We start from the raw sequence: 23,599 nt of genomic DNA on the forward strand, positions 1-23,599 counted from the left end.
GCTTAATACAAGGATGGTGGTTTATATTTCTACTAATTATATGTATGTATACACACATATTTTAAATAGGCATAATTAGAAAGAGTTGTGCCTTTATTACTAAAACAGAAAACCATAAAGAGGGAATGAAGTAATCAATTTCTTCAAATTAGTTTTATCTTAGTTAGTTTTAATTAATCTTCACTTTAGTTCATTTGAAATTATAAAATCTGTTTGTCAAGCAATTGTGGTTATATTTACCTCTCTTTGTAGCTAGACATTGTATTGTACAATTTTCCGTCAGCACCAATCTGTTTATAATTAGAACCCAATACAAGGATTTCTGTCTTTTATATATTTTGTGTGTGTGTGTGTATTCTTTGCATATTCAGATTTGTGAATGTATGCTTAAGATCAAAATTCATTTTTTTTTTTTTTTTTTTTTTTTTTGTCAATAGAGAAATGAATATATTATTTCTTTTGAAGCGGATAGAAATATATGTATTACTACGAGATTTTTATGATTTTTTTTTCTACAGCGGCCATTTTGTATCGTTTCCGGTACAAAATTTCTAACATGTAATATATTGATCTCAAGAAAGCTTGTTGATTTAACACCCAACTAATTGACTCAAGTCAAGTACAAGGATATTTTTTTTTCTTTTGTGCTAATAAAATGTATTATAATTTTGAAATATATAATTTTTTCTTTTTTTTCAGCTTCTGGTTTATATTTATCACTCATTTTTTTTTTTTTTGTTGTTTCACTCATTTTGAAAAAAAAAATTATCTTTTTTTTTTAAATATATTTTTAAAACAAATTTTTGCAAGATTATCTTTGTTTCGTTTGTTAGTTTGTTTTTGGTGTTCTTTGAATAAAAATTCTTAAAGAAAGTATAAAAAATTTCACTTTTTTTTTTTCTTAGTCATAAAACCAAAATGAAAACAAACAAAGACAAAAGATTTAAGAAAAAGACTTAAACAAAACCAGAAACATTTTAAAAACATTTTTCCCAAAGAACGTCATCACAATGCAATAGTTTAAATCAGACTTGGTTTTGAGATACGCATGTCCTAGACTTGCGTTACCTCTGTCTGAATTGAACTATAGTTGACGCCGTTCTCATGAGTCCTTGTCCGCAAACGGTTCATGCAGACATTAAATATGTGCGTTCTAAATGTCTGCCGAAATGCCTTGCTCATGATGCAGTAGAGTATAAAATTGATGGCGCTATTCACCAATACCAGAATGTCCATCACATCTCCCAAAGGCACGTAAACTCCATGGAAAAAGTCCTCGTTGATGCCACTGACCAGAGCCAAGACACCCTGCGGTAGTTCAGTAATGACCACCGACAATACGACGGCGACCAACATTTTTGTCGTGCGGTTACTTTCCGTATTAGAGTGCTCTTGGTTTGCTCTGGAACTCTGAGAGTGAAGCCGGGCGCGACGTTGATCAGCTTTGTGCATAGCATGGATCAATTTGGCGCTCAGGATAGTTAGGAAGGTGCAAGGGGCAACCTTCATGAGAACCCCAAAAAGCCAGTAACAGACCTGGTTGAAGACAAACGGTAAATCTCGCAGACCCATCCAGTAAGAGGTTCTATTTTGGCTGTTCAGACCTTGCTCTTGTACGACGTACTGGGCATAATTTGGCAAACAGAACATAATGGTGGTGCCGACGGTGATAAGTACTGTAAGCTTAGCCCGTGGCATGTTACACAGGCCTGGCGCCTGGGTGTGGTGGCAGACAAAGATATACCGAAACACCGCCAAAGATACAGTCAACCACAGAGCTATGGTGTGGCATGTGATGATAAAATTGGTGTGGATGACGATAAAAAGTACCCAGGCATAAGGGTGTTCAGCTTTGACACTTGGTGTCGTAAATATATATAGGTACCCAGCATACGGGATGTAGGTGGTCATAGTCAGCATGTCAAATATGGCTAAAGCCGTCAGAATATAATTGGTTGGGGATACCATGTGTGGCCTGGTAAGAACAAAGATATTCAGCAGATTGGACACCACCCCAAAAATGCACACGGCGATGCTGACGTAACCATGCCCTCCGGCATAGAAATTTGAGAACTGTTGGAACCCGCTCACGGTAGTGGTAGCATTGATGTGGCTATTGTCTAACAACTCTGTAAAATTGCTGTCTCGCATAGATAGCATGATTTCTGTAGCTATTGTAGAAACGTTGCTCCATGTAGAGGTGTTGCTTGGATAATCCATATTATTCGGGGGAAAGTTTAGTAAGACCATGGCAGATGTTTGTCACCCCTTGGACAGGGTGCGTCGTTGAAACAAAATCCCACTCTGCTGACGAAAACCGTTTTTTTTTTTTATTATTTTAAGTAAAAAGAAAAAACTTCTTTTTATTTTAATATTCTTTTTAACATAAATTTTAAGAACTTATATATTTTGATATGTAAATATATTTTGCTTTCAATCAAAGAAATAAAACATTTAAATCAGGTTTTCATAAATTCCAACGTAATTTTTTTTTTTTTTTTTCAAAGATATTAATCCATTAAGTAAATCCAATGTACGACAAAGCTGATATATTCATATGGTATAATTCCAACTGGTCAAATGTTGTATTTCAAATAACAATTTCGAACAATAGGTATTCCTCCATACACTGTAAATATACCAACAGCACTCACATGTCCTATTGGTGTAGAATATTCCTCAACTGGCAGAGAGGAGAGGGTGCTGATAAGATGATTCAGTCTGGTCGATATTCGGTAAACGAATGGTAAGCCACCAAATCCCTCAAACCGTCTTGAACCGGAGAATACGATCCTGCAAAGAGACGAATTAAAGAAACAAGTTAGATAATTTTTCCAGAAGATAACACGTTTGATATATCAAAATAATTATTACAGTTAGTGTGAAGCGGGAGGGGGGGGGGGCTCGGAGGTTATATCGACCAAACTATGAAAATAACAATCAATGTAACCTCTGACCTCCTCTAGGTGCATCTTTTTGAACACTGGAATCTGTCAAACTCTGAAATCTGCAATGAACTTCGAACGGAACCTTTTATTTCATCCATGGGAGTAACTTGCTCTCATCCCGTAAGCCATGACCGTCGAGTAGAAATCCTAAGTAATTCGCAATTGTATTTTGGGTGTTGCCAGTGCTGAGGAGTCTCATATACAACTAAATTTTACCAAACCCATTATCTACTTGATCATGGGTTCTTGTTGACAAGATAAACCTGAAGAAGGTCAGAGGTTACATCAACCAAAAGGTTGTGCAAATAACACTCAAGGTGAGAACTGTAGTCGGGATAAACCAAACAATACAGAAAGAAAGTAGATTTCAATAAGATCAGAGTTGTTACTTAAACAAATCTCGTAATATTTATGGAGGACAAAATCTTGTAATATTTACGGAGGACAAAATCTTGTAATATTTACGGAGGACAAAATCTTGTAATATTTACGGAGGACAAAATCTTGTAATATTTACGGAGGACAAAATCTTGTAATATTTACGGAGGACAAAATCTTGTAATATTTACGGAGGACAAAATCTCGTAATATTTACGGAGGACAAAATCTCGTAATATTTATGGAGGACAAAAACAAAAATATGACGATTCACAAAAATGATCACAAAGTGTGGTTTCGATCTGTAGACCTCCGGGTTTATGTGCTCAACACTATCAGACTTTTTTTTTTTTTTACTGTGCCCCTTATTTATTTATTTGATTCCTTCATTCGCATGCAAAATGAATCTTGTTAACAGTAAACTAGCAAACTGTCTGGAGTTGCCCGGTCATAAAATATGTTTAAATATATTTTAATTCATGCAGATTATGTATCTATGTTGATAAATACCTATTGATTATTATTTTGAACCTAATATATGGTAGTGAGATCAAAACTATATATAATTTGGGGGCCAACATCGAGAATTAAAATCAAAACACAATTCATTAGCCTCATTTCTTTGCCTCTGAGGCACGCCCATGCACACACACACAAACACACACACACACACACACATATATATTTACTTGTTATCTTTTTTTTTTTTTTTTTCAAGATGGAATTTGCCGATTCTGGTCGACAAGATTCAAGCAAGCCACAAAATCGTATAATTATATAGATATGGACATAAAGTGTTTCTTTCAGGAATACAGAAATAGCGTTCTTCATTTTTGCAATCTAAATATTAATTTACTTGTCCGGTGTCACAAAAAAAAAAAAAAAAAAAGAAAAAACATTATCACCATAAACATTAATGAATTAATGAGAAACAAAATACCTCCTTTTATAGCCACTCTTTATCAATTAAAAATTATTAAAACCATTTCCTTTCCAAAAATTTTCAAAACAAAAAAACACATGGCTGTCTGGTTACGGTTTCAAATTGATTATTTTATTTTATAATTTAAAAACATCATGTTCAGAGGAGACAGTAATTTTTTTTTTTTTATTATAGATTCTTTTTAAAAATTAAAAAAAATGTGTAAGTGAATTGAGAGCTGTTCCTTTACAATTTATATTAAAAGATAATTCAGAAAAATTGAATGTTGATTTGCAAAAAACAAAAACTATTTTTTAATCAATTCTTTTTAGCGTTAAAAAGTTTTAAAAAAAAAATTGCTAAAAGAATTGTATTTTATTTTTTATTTCCATTTAGATTGTGTTTTAAAAATGTTCACCTACCGTGGAATTTCCACGGAATTTGCTAGTTACATTAGATGAACATGAAACTACTTTTCTATTTTTTACCTTTTGTTTATTTATCAAAAAAAAGTTTTTTGCAACATTCTGGCATTGTTTTTTCATTAAATATTATTTTACACAAAATGGATTTTAAAAAATTTATAATCTTTGTCTCTTTCTGTCTTTCTCTTTTTTGCTTGTTTTTTTTTTTCTTTCTCTTTTTTGTTTTGTTTTAAAAAATTTTTTCTTTTCTTTGTTTTTTCGTTTTTCTTTTTTCTCAGACACAAGTGTAGTATCTGTTCTGTCTAGAGATGATATAATGATGTCGAGGGGTTTACGTTCATGTCGGGCACCCATACAATGGAAATGTCACAGACTCCTATAAGGATATTGGAGATAAACCGTAATAACCAAATATATTCTGACACTTTATTAACCTTAGATAGTTTCACAGTTTTAACAAAAGGATTACAATAATATTGCGGGGTCTTCATTCATGCTGGACGTCCACAGAATGCCCAGCAGCATTATGTTATATATGCAAGATGCCACTGTGGAATTTCCACGGGTCCTGTTATTATGAACAGTACATTGATGTAAAAATCACCATGGAATTTCCATGTGGTTCCATTAGTTATTGTTGCAAGTACATTATACAGATCAATGTAAAAAAGCACTGTGAAATTTCCACATGGTTCCGCTAGTCGGTGACATAAGTATGCAAAGAATAAATTTACATTTTCATGATCATTTTTTTTTTTCGCCTAAATATCACGATTTACTTGCTTCATTTCCTTGACTGTTTATTTTTTGTATAAACAGTAATTTCGAAGGATTCCGTTTTCCTTTTTGTTGGCCTTTTATTCTGTATATTTTGGCAAATACTTTCCAGCTGTCATTCTCTGTGCATTTCTGAGTTTTCCAAAAGGAAATGTGTGTGTGTGTGTGTGTGTGTGTGTGTCTGGTCACAAATAGGCTCCTATATGGTTGACTATTTAAAAAAAAACTGATTACATATAATGATAGATGTATTGAGACACAGGAATGGGTATGTTTGATCTGGCAGAACGGTGGTTCATTAAAATTGTGGGGTCTGCGTTCGCGCCTGGTCCACAAAGTATGGAAATAAAAAATTTAAAAATTTAAAAAAAAAAAAACGTTTACAAGTGTTTTTGATATAGATGTACATAATACTTTGATAAGTATTTTTTTTAACTTAACTAGGGATGGTATAATAAAATTATGGGGTCTGCGAAATGGAAATAGGTACAAACTTTAATAAAGACTTTTCATATCTATCTGCGTAAGTATACTTTGATAATTATGTTTCAGTTTGAAGAAATATGGTATAATAAAATTATGGGGTTTTCGTTCGCGCCTGACCTTCATAGAATGTAAATATGTCACAAAGTTTAACAAGGTTTTTTAATATAGATCCACAGAATATTGTGATATGTGTTTCAGTGTGAACAGGTATGGTATAATAAATTATGGGGTTTATCTATTTTATTTTTACTTTTATCATATTTTGCTTTGGCATTGATACTCCCGAATTCAAAGCTATCTCTTTACAACCCTTCCTTTTCATAACCTATCATACTTTAATAAATCAGAGTCCATTTTCTGTAGGCTGTTTTTGAACCCAGTCAACGACGTGTACTTTTGCTAGTAATATATATATATATATATATATTAGCAGGCTGTTCAGAGTTGCCCAGTCATAAGATACACTTAAATATATTTTAAGTATGCAGATTTCGTATTATAATAGCTAATTCTCTATTAATTATATATTAGTTAGAATATAATTATTAGGGCTATGACAACAGCATATTCTTTTCATTGTTTTGACTCTCGAGTGTGTATCCGTTGATATCTTGTATGCTTTTATACAGAGTGATATGATTCTCGAGAGTCCAAACAATGAAAAGAATATTCGATTTTCACAACCCTAATAATTATATATTAGGTACAATATAATGGTATTAATTTTTAAAGTTGAAAAAAAAATGACTTGGGTGCCATCAGCTAGAATTGAAACTAAAACAGTTAGCACTCTAGCGGTAAGTTCACATGGATATGATACTTTATAAACTAGCTAATTTAAATGTGTAAATCTATATTTGTGCATGTGTAGATTCAAATCGACTAATGCATGCCAAATTCAGATTTTTCATTTTTTACCTCTTAGTTAGCAGCTATTTTTACCAGCTAAAAACCAAATCGAATTTGTTCCACAGGTCCGAATCCACTATATATATATATATATATATATATATATATATATATATATATATATATATGTGTGTGTGTTTTAAGTCTGTAGACCAAAAATTGGCAGTGGTTTGCTATAGACTGTTCCACACACGCACACATATATATACACTTCGTTTATAAAGCTCACTGTCTGTCAATCTGTCTCAATTTTTTCAAACTGTATCTTCTCTGAAACAGGAGGTCATAGAGCAGTGCAAGTCGGGTCAAATGATTTAATGTCTTTGGAGCATTTTTGCATGGTTATGTATCGGGTTAAAGTAGTTCCCAAGAGGTCAAAACAGTTGTTCAGGGGTTAATATGGAAAGTCATTAGGCCTTACCACTCATGAACAAATATGCATATATTTGTACATTAATGTTTGACCATGGCTAATGTGGTAATGTTTCAGGCTAGAACGCTACAAATTTTGCTTTTAGTTTCAATTCCAGCTGATGGTGCCAAAGTCATTTTTTTTTTTTTTTTTTTTTTTTTCACTTTTTAAATGACGAGTATATATTTGATACTTAATTTAAAATAATCGATGCAGAATTAACTCTCTAATAATATATACGAAATCTGGATAAATTAAAATATTTAAACGTATTTTACGACCGGACAATGCCGGGAGCCCTCCGCTAGTGTGTATGTAAGTATATATATATATATATATATATATATATATATATAGTACATGCCAATGATCTGATGGAATCTCTTTATAAAACGTCAATTACTATGTTATTCAATATCTTGCTATAGAAATAAGCCAGTTTTGAAAAGGGGGAAAAATGTCACTTTTGCATCGTTTCTAAATGTGATGTTTTGCTATTGGGTACATTTCCCTTGTTTATATATGAATATGACTTTTGAAAATGTAATTATTCGTATTGTAAATTTCTAGGAGTGCTAAATGCTTCTAACGCTGAACATGATTCAATTTACAACCAAAGATAAAACGAGTGACCCTGAAATTAAGTGCTTAGTTCATACATTGTTATGAAAGGCTGTCTGCCAGTCAGCCTTCCTTTTTCCTTAAAAAAAAAAACAAAACAAAAAAAAAAACTGTGCTAAACCAGCATTTGAGATCTCGTTTGGATCTGTCAAGATTAGGCTTGAAGGGATATTTACTTTGATCTGTCACACTCAGATGTTTGAAACTGTATTCATTTTGTTCCAGCTCGGGTTTGAAACTGTATTTATTTTTGTTCTCTCCAGCTCGGGTTTGAAACTGTATTTATTTTGATCTCTCCTGTTCGGGTTTGAAACGGTATTTATTTTGATCTCTCCTGTTCGGGTTTGAAACTGTATTTATTTTGATCTCTCCTGTTCGGGTTTGAAACTGTATTTATTTTGATCTCTCCTGTTCGGGTTTGAAACTGTATTTATTTTGATCTCTCCTGTTCGGGTTTGAAACTGTATTTATTTTGATCTCTCCTGTTCGGGTTTGAAACTGGATTTATTTTGATCTCTCCAGCTCGGGTTTGAAAAAAAAAATCGATTGGAAATGTCTTATTTTAGATGTCCTTACGCCTTCATAAGAGTCTCTTGCTAGTCAAGCTTATGCTTAAAATAGCATTCTTAGATGCAACAAGGTTTATTTGTCAGTCACTTTTAAGTTTGAAATAGCATTTACATTACTAAACGTGTAGATTGAATAAACGAATCCTGGAATAATGCATTAAAAATTACGAACGGTTTCTGTAGTTTTAAAATTTAATAATCTTGTGTTATTGTTTTATGCGCTTTGTTTATATGCAAAGATTAGTTTTGGAATCAAATGTTTTATTGCATTAGCTGTGGATGCCAAATCCCTTTTAACATTTATTGATTATGTCAACAAGAACAACATTTTGATTACTTAAGGACATAAAATGTCGACTACCCCTCTCTCTCTCTCTCTCTCTCTCTCTCTCTCTCTCTCTCTCTCTCTCTCTCTCTCTATACACGCACACACACTTGAGTGCTGATCATATCTTTCTGATGGAATGTGGTTGCATGTACACACACACACACACACACACACGCACACACACACACACACACATATATATATATATATATATATATATATATATATATATATATATAATTATTTATGTAAATACAGTCATATCGTGCTACGATGTGCAGACCGTTTGATTTCATCAGGCAAGAAAAATTAAGATACAAAAATTAAAATTTTAAAAGATTTTGTATCTAAATTTTTCTTTTCTGATTGAAACGGTCTGCACATCGTAGCAAGATATCTTTATTTACATAAAGAATAATTAAACAAATGTAATTTGCTCTCTTTGATTGAGCACTATCAAAGACCCTTGTTGAAATTCAATTATTCTTAATTTTTGAATATTTTTATACTTTGAATATATATGTATATGTATAATAATTTTCCACGTTCCAAATATAGTTTTCTCGGTTGGTCATTTATTACTTTTCAAAAAGTATCCATTAAAATAGTTTCATATTACGACTAATAAATCTGCAAAATTATGTTATTGCTGCATATTTAGTCACGTACTCATCAGAGGTTTACCTAAAAAAAAAAAAACTCATAAAAACACTATTTTGGAAAACTTTCAATATTATATTATACTATATATGCTCTGGAACCCAATAAAATGGTTGAGCTGGGATGTTTTTAAAATTTATATGAATTTTTTTCTTCCAGTAATTTGGATTTAAAAAAACTAAAAACAGATGACTAGACTCGTATTAACAGCTTCTATTGCTTAAAGTAATTTCTAATAAGAAAGCAACTTTTCTTAATAGACATTTTTTTTTAGTTTCACATCTATATATATATAAAAGCGAAAATGTATTATGTGTGTTCGCTTTTTCTGTGTGTCTACAAAAGGCTTTTTTCAGAGAAGCGGTCGGTCGCCTAACAACTTTTTAAAACTTTTTATATCACATGTAAATCGTAATATCTCAGAGTTAACAACGGAGCTCGCCTGTCTATTTAATTTGCTCGACTTCGGGAAGATAAATATTCAACATTTGTCGCTCGCCGCATGTGGATTAGTCTTTTTCCTATAATAAAAGCGACACTAATTCTGGCGGTATTTTCCGTCTATCGGCGGAAATGTCCGAAAGCAATCAGTTTTGATGAATATGGAAATATTTTCCATATATCAAACAATTGCTATTCAATTTGGACAAGTGGAGCTGTTTCCCCCTACCCTTGGGAAAATAAAAATAAAAAAAGCGTTCCCGCAGTAAGTGAAATACTATCCCGCAGTCAAACTTGATTTCATCAAGTCAATAAAACGTGCACCTGCCAAATCCAAGTAATTAAATAAATTCAAACGTGTTTCCGTTGGCATCTCGCGATGGCCCAATGGTTAAAACCGTCGCACTCTTTTTTTAATTTTTTTTTTTTAACACTTTAATTTACAACTTTGCCTCAACGGTTCGGGTTCGATCCTCAAACTTACCTACCAAAATATATTTTTTATCCCCCCCCCCACCGGAGTTTTGATTTACCCAAAACCACACACACCTCCAAACACCCGGGCAACGCCGGGTACCCCTCGATAGTATGTTATAAAAAAAAAAAAAGAGATGGAGAGGGGAGAAATGTTTACTTCCGGTATTCAATGCATGTACTATAAAATTGAAGTTATCCTCGTCCTAGTTGATTGTTTCTATGGTAATATTCATTGCAATCGGAAAGGTTTTCTTGAATTTTAATTTTATAAAAGTATTTTTTTTTTTTATTTGGCTTCCACTATGAAATTGTCATTTTCTGAAAGATTTTTTCACTTTCTGACGTCCGTTTTTTAATTTCATTTATTCATTTATTGAGGGGGGGGGGTGAATTTTAGTTTTTAGTATTTTTCTCTTTTCACAATGGAAAAGAGAAAAAGTTTTAAAAAATTCTTGTTGACATTATTGACGGGTTGTTTTTGAAGTGCTTCTGTTTTTAATTTAAATATTTTTTTACCGATCGTTGCAACTTCAAAAAAGAACTGTGATAAAAATTTATTATTATTTTCTGCCTTGCCCCTTCTCATATTTCCTTTTTCTTGTTTCCTTTTTTCACTTTCCTATTCTTCCTTTTCTTTCTTTTCTTCTTTTTCTTTCTTTTCTTTCTTTTTTCCTTTTTTTCCTTTTCTTTCTTTTCTTCCTTTTTTGTCTTTTCTTCCTTTTTTGTCTTTTCTTCCTTTTTTGTCTTTTCTTCCTTTTTTTCTTCCTGCTTCCTTTTTTTCTTCCTGCTTCCTTTTTTCTTCCTGCTTCCTTTTTTCTCCTTCCTTTTTTATTCTTCTTCCTTTTTTATTCTTCTTCCTTTTTTATTCTTCTTCCTTTTTTTCTCCTTCTTCCTTTTTTTCTCCTTCTTCCTTTTTTTATCCTTCTTCCTTTTTTTATCCTTCTTCCTTTTTTTCTCCTTCTTCCTTTTCTCCTTCTTCCTTTTTTTATCCTTCTTCCTTTTTTTTATCCTTCTTTATTACTTTATCATTCCTTTTTCTCCCCAAAGAAAACATTGCTACTGGAATATGAGGTTCTACTATGATAATCATGGTGGGGAACTGGCCAGCAAGATGTTTATTTACATTACATTTAAATTTTTGCACGCTTTTACAGTTAGGAGAGGATAGAGGGAATTTGTTTTACGGTTGTTTTAAAAATGGAACGGAAATTTAAATTTCGTTCCGGCGCATTATTGCATTACGTCCTACTCATCGTTCACAATCGCCATGTCAACTTTTATAGGTTTTTGGGTATGCAGACAAAGTTAGAGATGTCTATTCCGAAAGCTATTCTTAACATAGGGAGATTGTGAGTGTCAATTCTGAAAGCCGTTTTTAACATGGGAAGGTTGGAGGTGTTTATTCGTTGTAAGCATACCCGAAAACCTATAAAAGTCGACATTTCCAATGTGAACGGTAAGTTGGACTGATGTAAAAAAAAAAAAAAAAAAATACCAAAAAAGTATACCAAATTGACTTTTTTCGTTTAAAAATTATTTTGTTTTTGTTAAAAAAAAATTTTATAACAAAAAAATCTTTCGGTTTCTCTATATATAAAGTGCGATTGTTGAATGCTATTCGTTCGATTACTTTCGATTTTTTGTACAAGTAAAGAAGAAAAGAATTAAAACGGAACGAAATATAATTTCCGTTCCATTTTTATAACAATTATAAAACCGAGCGTTCTCCGCAAGTTTTTACCGAAAACAGCTATCAGTGGGAAATCTTCCGATATCTAGGGAAGTTTACACTGAAAGAGTTGGATTTTGCTTCTTAGGTGGATCGAGGATATTGATGTTGGGGAAGGTTACAAGTGTAATAAGTTCATCGGAGCACATTCAGTGAAATAATTTTTAAAACTAACACAGGTAGGCTATGATGCGGCAGGGACTATAACGAGAGACAGTGCAAGACCTATCAGGTTTTAGTATTATTATTAGTGATGGGACGATTCCAATATTTTTCCCGATTCCGATTCTTTATAAATCTCTAAATATTTAACTTCATAATCGTAGTTTCTCTGATTGCCGTAAAAACACACATACTGAATGTGCAAATATTTTCCTAAACGTAAAAATATACTTGGGGGGGGGCGATCTATCGATTTTAGTTTCACTGGTGATCAATAAATATTGATTCTTTTTACCATTATTACCAGCAATGGAAGATTTTGCTTTAAACAAAATCAAATAAGAAAGGCAAAAGAATCGTTTTGGCATCGGAAAATCGGTCCACATTTTTTCGATTCTGATACTAATTCCGATACCCTCAAATATTCCGATTTTTCCCATTCTTGATTCTAATTAATTGTCCTAACAATTATTTGATTTATTCACCTAGGGTCTTTTATACCAGTCATAAGCGATTGCTCATTGGTAAGAGCCACCCTTCAATTGCCATTGCTCCCAGGTCCACTCTGACCCGGAGTGGTAGTACCTGTTAGAGTCCCAACTATGGGTTAAATAGGAACTTGAAACTAAATAGACTTTAGATAGACTTGAAAAAAAAAATATTCTATTTAAAAAATTTTCTTCAAAATAACTGGATTTGACATTAAATAACCTAAAAAGGGTTGATATGCCATAAAGCAAAAACATCCAGCCAATCCATGGAGTTTCAGTGACAAGTTGTCTCCAATTTCAATCACATTTCGCCTTTTTCAATTACGATTGTAAAGCGTTTTGAGTTATACCAACAGTCATTTACCAGTTGTTTCTCGTTGATTACGAATGTTGGCTTCTTTTGGAATTTGGAAACTCGTCCAGATTTCTTCGTGACCACCCCCTCTGTGTGTGTGTGTGTGTGTGTGTGTGTGAGGGGGGTAGCGTGTATCCCTGAACTTTAAAAACTGACCTTGTGTCTAACTCTGAGCTGGTAGGGGAAGGCACGCAGATAGGAACTACTGCTGCTGATGTTTTTTGAAGCCATTACTTTTTGGCGCGAATGTGGTCGCCGTAACTTGGCGACGCTGATTGCTCTTCAACTAAATAAATTCGTGTGTCTTTGGCGATTCTTTTCAGTGTTAAACGAGATAGGCATTCCTGCCATTCGCCAAATCATTTTCCCTCCGTTTTCTTTTCTTGTCCATTTCCTTTTCCGGTTTCCTATTCGCCAACTGGCCTCATCGCAGGCGTTCATTCTTTTGCATAGAAAAGCTCATTTCGAGTTGAAAAGATGTCTTTTAAAGAGATTTCTTGGTTATAATTTACAATATCTCTCTCTCTCTCATATATATATATATATATATATATATTACAATAGAAAAATGCGAGAAATAAAAAGTGATATGAAAAGTAAAGGACTAGTTGTCAAAACTGGAAAAGGAAAAGGACAAGATATTCTAGTAAAAAATATAATAAATTTGTAACTTAAAAAATTGCAACATCAAGAATCTTTTTAAAAATTCAATTTAACATTATATAATCAATTCTTAATGATTCAACATTTTAAGTTATAAATTTATTATGTTTTTTTTACTAGAATATCTTGTCCTTTTCTTTTCCAGTTTTAACAACTAGTCCCTTAGTTTTCAATGTTTAAATCTTAACCATATGACTTTTCATGCTCAAATTTTTCTATTGTAATCCATGATTTTTGCGGGCTTCCAATAAATTCACTTCTTCTTTGTTTAAATTCAGTCTTATTTTTTTGTCCCCATAAGCAGAACATACACATATGTAAAACAATGTACGGCACTCGTCTGCTTTAATTCTCTTTGTTTCACTTGTTACTTCTCTTTTCGCGACAGCAGTGAATTAGTAGCAACACTAGTCGCTGAAGCGACGCGGTTGCTATGGAAACTAGTCATAAAAACCGTCGCTCCCCTCCTTACGAATTTTTACGATTTTGAACACCAGTAAATTCATCATAACTTTTGTTTTACAAAAGGAAAATTGAAAAAACAATTTTTTCACAATATAGCTGAGAAGGTGATTTATAAACCGTAATAATTGTTTGAAATTTGGTCGGAAAATGAGTGAGTGGTGAAGCTTTAAAGCAGTTCTAAATGACTAAAACTTTCACTTAATCGAATAAATAATATATCACTCAAACACTACCGTGTTTGAGTGATATATTATTTATTCGAAGGTAAACAGTTACATTTGGTCGCTACAATCTGTTTCAGTCAATGAGATTTCGTCAGGCGGCCCTGATTCATTCATTGACTAAAACAGCTAGCTGTTTGTTGCGACCAAATGTAACTGTTTACCTTCGAATAAATAATAAAAAAAAAATATTTTGCTCTTGTTATCGAGCACTATCTAACAACCTCGTTGTATTGATTAGTCCCTACTTTTGAACATTTCAAACTTGAATACATATAAATATCTGCACGTCTTTCTATCTCTCTTGCATATATATTTAGCTCCTTCTTCATCCTCACACACACACACACACACACACACACACACACACATATATATATATATATATATATATATATATATATATATATATATATATATATATATGAGAGACTCTCCCGAAAGTATTAAACAATATACTTGTTTTGAACAAAGGCTGTTTAAAAAACACCTGAGGAAATTAGAATGTTTATATCTATAAATTCGGTATATATTTAGAATTACACTTATTTATATAAAAAAAAAAAATACAGAAAAATCTTTGTAACATACTCGTCATAGAATGAATATGTCATATTCTAAAAATCATGTGGGGTTGGTTAGTAGTTTTCTATTTGGCTAATAATCCGCACGTTTTTACATCAGTTTCCTTCTCCTAGATACATGTATTAATGAAGACTGGCGGTGCATCTCTCGCAGTGGATTAATGCCCCCCCCTCTCCCAGTGAATTCATGCGCTGAAATAAGCATGGGTGTCTCCAGTTCTACACAAATTTTTATTCGTTGTTTATTTTAACATAATTATATGAGCATGCATCCTTGTGTCTCCTTGCATTACATAATCTTAAGCCCCTAAAGCGGCATAGGCCATCCACAACTTTGTAGATGCTTTTGTTGTGAGGAGTTCTTTTTTTCGGGGCGAGGGTGCTGGCCCCACACCCAATTTTCACAGAAGGTACATAGCCTTCCCAAATTGCCACTGATCTGGTACTGGCCAGACTCAACGTTGCTTAACTTCGATGATCTAGCGATAACTGGTGTGTCAGCGTAATCGTGCCGTATATCTTCATATATATATATATATATACATGTTTCATGTTTTTAGGGATACAAATTTAAATATTGCAATTAGGAAGGGAAGACTTTTATGATTCATGATTAAAAGTAAATTTGTATATATATATATATATATATATATATATATATATATATATATATATATATATATATATTCCTGTAATCTTCTCTCCAAAAGGGGGATAAAGGGGAAGAGGAAAGAAAGAAATGGGGGAGCCAGTGACCGGTTTCGACCCTCGTTTCTCAAAGCTGTATCGAGAGAATTTTTAAAACAAAGAATGAAAAAGTGATTAAAATTGCGTTTTATTCAATTTACGGGGAGAAAAAAAAAAAGTGGGAAAACGATCAAAATAAAACAGCGTTATGGTCGAATACCCTAGAGATTAATCACGTTCAAACCCAGTAAGTATCCCCTTTGCTTGCAAAGGGAAGGTTTTCTAAGTCGAACGTGAATAGTCTCCAAGATCTTAAGGTGATATAGTGAATGAGCACGACTCAGAATAGAAAGAGAGTCCGTACTAAAGTTCGCTGCACAAGACGGGGTTTTAAGTAAATGATCAGTAGTTGAAGACCCGTATGTGTTAGTAACAACGTCCGTTGCCCAGTAGGTTCCATACCTAATTTTACTGGGTACATGTTTTGGATTCTTCCATCTAATCTTAATGTCGAAGTAGTAGTAGTTGGCACCATTTCTCTTTCTTTCCTCTCCTGTCCCCCTTTTCCCCCCGTTTTGGAGAGAATATTAAAGGAATATATATATATATATAATATATATATATATATATATATATATATATATATATATATATATATATACAAATTTACTTTTAATCATGAATCATAAGTCTTTCCTTCCTAATTGCAGTATATATATATATAATAGAGAGAGAAAGAGAGGAAGGCATTCCAAAAGTAAATCCTTTTTATTTATTTATTTATTTTTTTGAAGAGATACGAAGGCCGGAGTGATACCATTAAAACTAGCGACGTTTTGTGCTCCGTATTTTATTTTTCTGCATATTCGTTATTCTCGGTGTACTTTTACCAGGAAGTTAATGACGCATTACTGCTTAAGATTTTGGAATTTCCTTTTTAAACCGCTTTAACTACTACTACTACTACTACTACTACTACTACTACTACTTAATTACCTATGACACACAAAAGAACACACACGCTATCGTATTAATATATAGATAATTACCTATGACATAGAAAAATAATTTATTCGAAACTGTTTGAGACATAAGTATAGAATACACATTTGTTTCGGTGGTGGCGAATTATTAAATGGATTGTATGTCAATATGTTGCATCGTTCGGGTTAAATAAGTTTGGCTCGTTTGTATGTAATTCTAATTCGGATAATTGGGCAACAAAACTTTCGCATTTATTCATTTAGACGTAAATATATTCCGTCACGTATCACAATCCAATTAATGGGATTGCCAATAACATTTTGTTCTAAATAAAAACATGATCAGTCCATTAAAAAAAAGAAAGAAGCTAGATCCATTGAGTCAACCTTGATATATTACACATTGTCTTCTGTCTGTCTACTCCTCTTCCATTTCTTCATTTACGTCATTATTTATTTCCGTCAAAGGGGCGTAACTGTTTATTCGTCTATACAGAGTTACGTACATTTGATTCAAACAAAATAATCTTTGGAGGGCAAAAACGATATAGTTTTAGAAAGGAAAGAATTGTGAGTAAATACACTACCGGACAACGCCGGGATCGATAAAGCTAGTGACATTCATTGATAAACGAAAATACGAACTAAATGTGTATATTGCAGACTTGGAACTTGTACACGCCAACTTACTGCTAGAAATGTCAAAGTGTGAAAGAGGACTCGATTATGTAGTAGTTTTTTTTTTTTTTAATCATTTTTTTATTTCCGGTCTGTGGCTTTCATGGTTTGTGTGAGCTGCAGTGTTGTTTCATTGCGGAAATATTTCATCTTGCATAAAAAATAAGTTATATATATATATATAGGGTGTCTGTAAAGTTACTATACAGTCTTACAAGTTACTATACAGACACCCTACAGCTACACAAAAATAAATATCAACTATTAATACAAATATAATACAATAAAACAATAAGACTATAATGATCGCCTTTTATTAATTTAATAGTTTGGGTTCCCGGCGTTGCCCGGGTGTTCGAATCGGAAGTGACGAAGGTTTAAATTAAGGCGAGTCAATCGAAAAGAGAGGATGACGACCCCTCGCTGAAGAAATGTGCCCAGTTGAGGGTGAAGGAATTAATGTTTTTAGCCAATTTTTTTTCGATATTTGTCCAAAGGATTGAGCTTCAAAACGATCCCGATCTCTTAGGACGTATATGGCTGTTATACCGGTAGCGGAAGTTTTAGGCATACATACGTACATTTAAATGTATCTATAAAGTTTGTTTTTTCTCGCTCTGACAGTTATATTAAAAGCCTACTTTTTCTATTCCAAAATTATTAAGACGAACAAAGCCAGAAATTCAATGACGCATCTCTGCTGCTGACGCACTCCCACGACAGCGGTTGCTTTCTTAGTCTCACACCGTTAAAATCTATAATAAATGATATTTTAGGTCAAGAATGCACAAGCTCAGTGATGATAACAATGCAATTTGTAATTCTATCTGCGGAATAAAAAATAGGAGGAATTACTTTTGGAACGACCCTCGTATTTATTAATAATGGTTTTTGCATTGTATTAAATTTAGACTGGGCTTCTATTTGGAGCTTTCATAGAACAGTAGTCAGAATGAAACATTATCCGTCTTTCATTTATTTTTTTTTAATGTACTAACTAGTGACCTTTTATCAAGGTCAAAATGTCACTCGAGGATAAGGGTTAATGTGTCAGTCAGGTAGACAGTGAGGTAACACTAATTTGATTATTTAAAAGGTCGGTTTGACAAGAATTTAGCATTAGGTTTGAAAACGACCATGTTGAAGTTAGCTGAGAAGCATTCGCGTGATATTGTGTTCTGCGGACGAATCTTTCTAGAAAAGAAACATTACTTATGGAAGTTCTGTTTGGTTTTAAGTATAAAGAAAAATATATAGTGTTTGTAGCTAGACGAGTTTTTGTTGTTTGATTGGAATTCAGTCGAGCATCTGCCATGAAAATAACGACTGAGTAGCGAATGACTAACAATCTTTTTCATTGAAAAAGTACTTATAGGAAAGATAATAGGAATCTGCCACTATATATATATATATATATATATATATATATATATATATATATATATATATATATATATATATATAGTAACCGCTTATCAATGCCCTGATAACTCTAAAGGATAATGGTTCATTAGTGTAAGGTGCAATAACTCGGTGATGATGGAAATTGGTTAGAAACCAATTTGTTTTAAAGGACGGCTCATCAAGAACTTGTTAACGTTGGATTTGAAAACGACCATGTTATAGTCAGCTGGGAAGCAGATCCATAGTATTGTGTCCCACAGACGAGCAGTTCTTGGTGAGGGAGAGCTCTGTATATGGAATTTCCGTTTAGTTTTAAGCACAGATAGAGAATAAGGGAAATTATTGATAGTGGTTGTAGCTAGTCGTGTGTTTGTCGTGAATGTTTTTACAGGAGGGGTGGTGCATAGAATAAAAATAGGCTCGCATCCTCGACCCACAAAATCAAGAGATTCCTGTAATTGCCTGGCCCCTGTTGAGTGCGGTGTAATGCTAGTTTTGTGCAGTTCTATGAGGTCCACGCTCCCAGGCCTTTTGCCTTCTCTCTTTGCGAAGAGGTTAGCTTATTGCTGATCGTTTCAGGCGCCCTGGCCAGAGAATGCCGGCGGGGCTGCTAAAGCACTTTTTGCAATGCCCCTCCTCAATTGTGGTGAAGGTTGACTTCTCAGTCCCACTTACTGACCCTGGTATCACAGTTATTGCAGTGAGAGAAAATTAAATACCGTCTCTTCCGTGAGAAAGAGGAAGCACAGGGATAAGAAAAGGACACCGTCCACTAAGTTTGTAGGGGTTTGTATTACTGTACACATAGATTCGAAAAAGTTGTCAAAAAACAAATATATAACAAATGTTATCAAAGGCAAGATAAGTTACTTTTCTACCAAACTGGATATATTTTTTGTGTTTTTATTCAATGTAACATGTTTATTCAGCTCGAAAACTATACAGTGTTTACCGATGTATTGGAACATTCAAGATGGCGTCTGATTCTCTCTTTAACACGGTAAGTTTTGGAAAAGGTGTTATAAATAAAAAAAAAAACTGGATAAAATACTGCTAAAAACTCGCTCAATATATTCGGCGGGTTTTTAATAGGATTTTGTATAGTTTTTTTATTTATAACACCTTTTCCCAAACTTATCGTGTTAAAGAGAGAATCAGACGCCATCTTGAATTTTCCAATACATCGGTAAACACTGTTTTTCGAGCTGAATAAACATGTTACATTGAATAAAAACACAAAAAATATATCCAGTTTGGCAGAAAAGTAACTTATCTTGCCTTTGATAACATTTATTTGTTATATATTTGTTTTTTGACAACTTTTTCGAATCTATGTGTACAGTAATACAAACCCGTTTGTAGTTTTTGTAGTCTTTCATGCATGAACGGATGCTTTAAACAGCTCCTACAAAGATGTGGCAGAAGTACCCCATCTTAGGACGTATCTGGCTGTTATACCTGTAGCGAATTGCGTCTGGTGTGATGAGATACTTACTAAGGCGATAGATTGATCCCGCCGTTTTCCGGCGATCTGGCCGACGAATTCGTTTTAAAAACTTCTGAAACATAAGTTAACTGCTAGTCCAATGATTTCTTAAATAGCGGTGTTATCCCTTTAAGAAAAGCGGCCATAAATGATTGTTATTTGCAAGCGTGTGAGTGGCTCTAGCCGTTGCGGATTTAACTTGTCGGCTTTTCGCTGTTGCTTTTCTTTTTCTTTCTTTTATTTTGAGGATTTGTATAGTTTCCTTCCTCCCGAAACGAAACTGTCGACGGGAAGACTTTTTTGTTATATTTCGCTGTCGGGATATAAGAGTGTGGATATATTCTGGGTATCTTTTCTATTTCTTTTTCTTTTCTGTTCGTTCGCTGTTAAATTTAGTTTGATGATTTTTTTCTTGGCGGGCGGGCGGGCGGACGTGGAGTCGGGGGCAGCACAGACTCTTCTATGTAGCTTATTTGTAAGTATTTTTCAATATTGCTTCCCGTTGAGTCGTCGTAACTACTAGCACTCTTTGACCCCCGCCCCTCGTCTCTGTTCTGAGACTACTCTTCATCTTTCTGTCCTCTGTCAGAGAGAGTGGAATTTTTCTAGATAAGAGCAATTTTTATTTTCGTGTTAGTCCTTTTTTTTTGGGGGGGGGGGGTATCTGCAGTATAAATAGACGTTGTTTATAACTTTAAAAAATGAAACGAGCCTCTTTACTTCTATATAATAATAATAAGAATTATTATTTCGAAGTATGGAGACTTGCTATTTTGCTATCTAATTTACATATGTGTTAATGGTATGTAACGACACTTGTGTAAATTAAATGATAACGCCGAGAAGAGATCACTCTTTCTCTATATTATCGCAGGGACATTGGATGAGGAGGTGAGGGAAATACGTACATAGCTGAAGAAAAGACAGTCTGTTCAACAAATTGCAAATTACAGCCAATTAAAACATCTTTTTTAAAACTAACTCCTTCACATAACTAAAGTATATACTAAAGTATATAGGGCAACAAAAAAAAAGTCTTAGGGAAACAAGCGTTAATCACTTAACATTCAGTAATATACGTACGGCGTAATCTCGCTGACACGCCGGTTCTCGTTAGATCACTGAAGTTAAGCAACGTTGAGCCTGGTCAGTACCAGGTGGGTGACCAATTTGGGAATTCTAGTCGCTGTATGTAGGAGGATGTCACCCCCTGCAAGAGTTGCAAAAAAAAAAAAAAAAACCTCTCCCCTAACGGATATCTATGCGCCTGGAGACCGCTTCTGAATTTCATATTCTCATGGAACTTCCTCCTCTGGAGGAAGCCGGTTAAACCCGCATATGATTAGTGCCGTTTCCATATATATATATATATATATATATATATATATATATATATATATATATTAACCCGTTAAAACCTTTTTTTTTTTTTACACAGTGATCACCACTTATCAAGGCCCGGAAGCCACTCAGGGATAAGGGTTATTGCAAGTACATTACGTTAGTGTGGAGATTTGATGAAGTGTTTAATTAAGGGGCGGTTCATTAGGAATTTGTTAACATTGGACTTCAAGACATCCAAGTTGTAGTCCGGAGGGAAGCAGGCAGACGGAACTGAGTTCCACAGGCGTGCAGTTCTAAGAAAAACTCAGTAAAAGTTATAGAATGAGTGCTTCATGCCACACCTTTGGGGTAAATGTGGTATTTTAGTAACTAATTCCTATTAATTTTTTAACTTTGCCTCGAATAGATATCATACTTAGTTCGTTCACAAAGGTCTGTACAAAATTTCAAGCAGATCATCTCAGTAGATTCCGAGAAAAAGTGGGACGGACACACTAACAGATATATCACAGTTATCCACAGACAAGTAAATCGTTGTATAATGATAATTCAGTGTGGCTAGATGCAGCAAATGTATTCTCGCAAACATTTTATATATGTGTAATGCTGTGTGTGTGTGTGTGTGTGTGTGTGTGTGTGTGTGTGTGTGTGTTTCCAGAGTAGTCAGTTATGTATATAAGATCATATATTTTCTTTAAATAATGCTATATATTAGTTTCATCGTCCGTCGATGCTTACGGTTTCATGGAAACACAAACTTGACCCATAGGGCTAAGTATATCAAGTTCTTCAGTCGATGCTATGGCGAAAAAAATAGCACCGACTAAAGGACGGTTACGCTTAATGACTTCAGCACTAAACTGAGTTTTTTGTTGCATTTTTGACGCCATTATGTATATAACATTGCCTCGAATAGTAGAGATGGAATACTGAAATAATCGCAAGTTCCTACAAGTTGCTATGATTCATCTCATGTAAGTTATGGATCGTGAAATAGCTAAAGTGAAGACACCTGACGTCTAGGCGGAGAGGCTGGAAAATGGAACGGTCAGTTATAATAGTATTTTATTCATTCAGCATCTTTTGTATTGATGAAGATGCCTTAATTTTTAACATCTCTCGTATTGATGATGGCTTATTTTTTTCAATCACTCGTATTAATGATTGCTTAATTTTTTTTTCAATCTCTCGTATTGACGATTGCTTATTTTTTCAATCTCTCGTATTGGTTTTTCAATTTCTCGTATTGACGATTGCTTATTTTTTCAATTTCTCGTATTGATGATTGCTTATTTTTTTCAATCTCTCATATTGATGATTGCTTATTTTTTTTCATTCTCTCGTATTGATGATTGCTTTTTTTTTTCAATCTCTCGTATTGATGATTGCTTATTTTTTTCAATCTCTCGTATTGATGATTGCTTATTTTTTTTTCAATCTCTCGTATTGATGATTGCTTATTTTTTTCAATCTCTCGTATTGATGATTGCTTTTTTTTTTCAATCTCTCATATTGATGATTGCTTTTTTTTTTCAATCTCTCGTATTGATGATTGCTTATTTTTTTCAATCTCTCGTATTGATGATTGCTTATTTTTTTTCAATCTCTCGTATTGATGATTGCTTATTTTTTTTCAATCTCTCGTATTGATGATTGCTTATTTTTTTCAATCTCTCGTATTGATGATTGCTTATTTTTTTCAATCTCTCGTATTGATGATTGCTTATATGTTTCTATCTCTCGTATTAACGATGATTGTATTTAGCACGAAAAAAGAAAGTTTTATGGGCCTTTCTACTTTTGGTGAGGCTTCTAGGCTTTATATAAGTTAGCTTTATTGGGTGACATGGGTGCTGAAATTTATGCAGGGCATCAAATACAACCTCTCTGTGCTGGAGTTAGACGAAGTGGGTCCTTAGGCTATTCGAATTGGGAGGGCCTTGCCAATCATCTGGCCTTACAACTTGAAGATGTGGAAGGGATTCAAATAGAAT

The 23,599-nt window shown here is 33.5% G+C and overlaps 2 protein-coding genes across 2 annotated transcripts in view; one reads left to right on the forward strand and one right to left on the reverse strand.

Moving 5' to 3' along the window:
• LOC145256176 (protein MON2 homolog) overlaps positions 1–23,599 on the forward strand; it is a 1,437,553-nt gene that overhangs the window by 598,460 nt on the left and 815,494 nt on the right. The window lies entirely within an intron of this gene.
• LOC145256455 (G-protein coupled receptor dmsr-1-like) lies at positions 730–2,385 on the reverse strand. The gene has a single exon (XM_080115381.1). The coding sequence runs from the start codon at positions 2,248–2,250 to the stop codon at positions 1,054–1,056; it is 1,197 nt and encodes a 398-aa protein (XP_079971507.1). The 5' UTR covers positions 2,251–2,385; the 3' UTR covers positions 730–1,053.

This window comes from Euprymna scolopes, chromosome 32 (genome assembly GCF_053919585.1).
Source record: "Euprymna scolopes isolate OS-2025 chromosome 32, ASM5391958v1, whole genome shotgun sequence".
Classification (NCBI taxonomy): Eukaryota; Metazoa; Mollusca; class Cephalopoda; order Sepiida; family Sepiolidae; genus Euprymna; species Euprymna scolopes.

Bases quoted from the DNA above. Each gene is read 5' to 3' on its own strand.
- LOC145256455 (XM_080115381.1), bottom strand. From the start codon at position 2,250: ATGGTCTTACTAAACTTTCCCCCGAATAATATGGATTATCCAAGCAAC.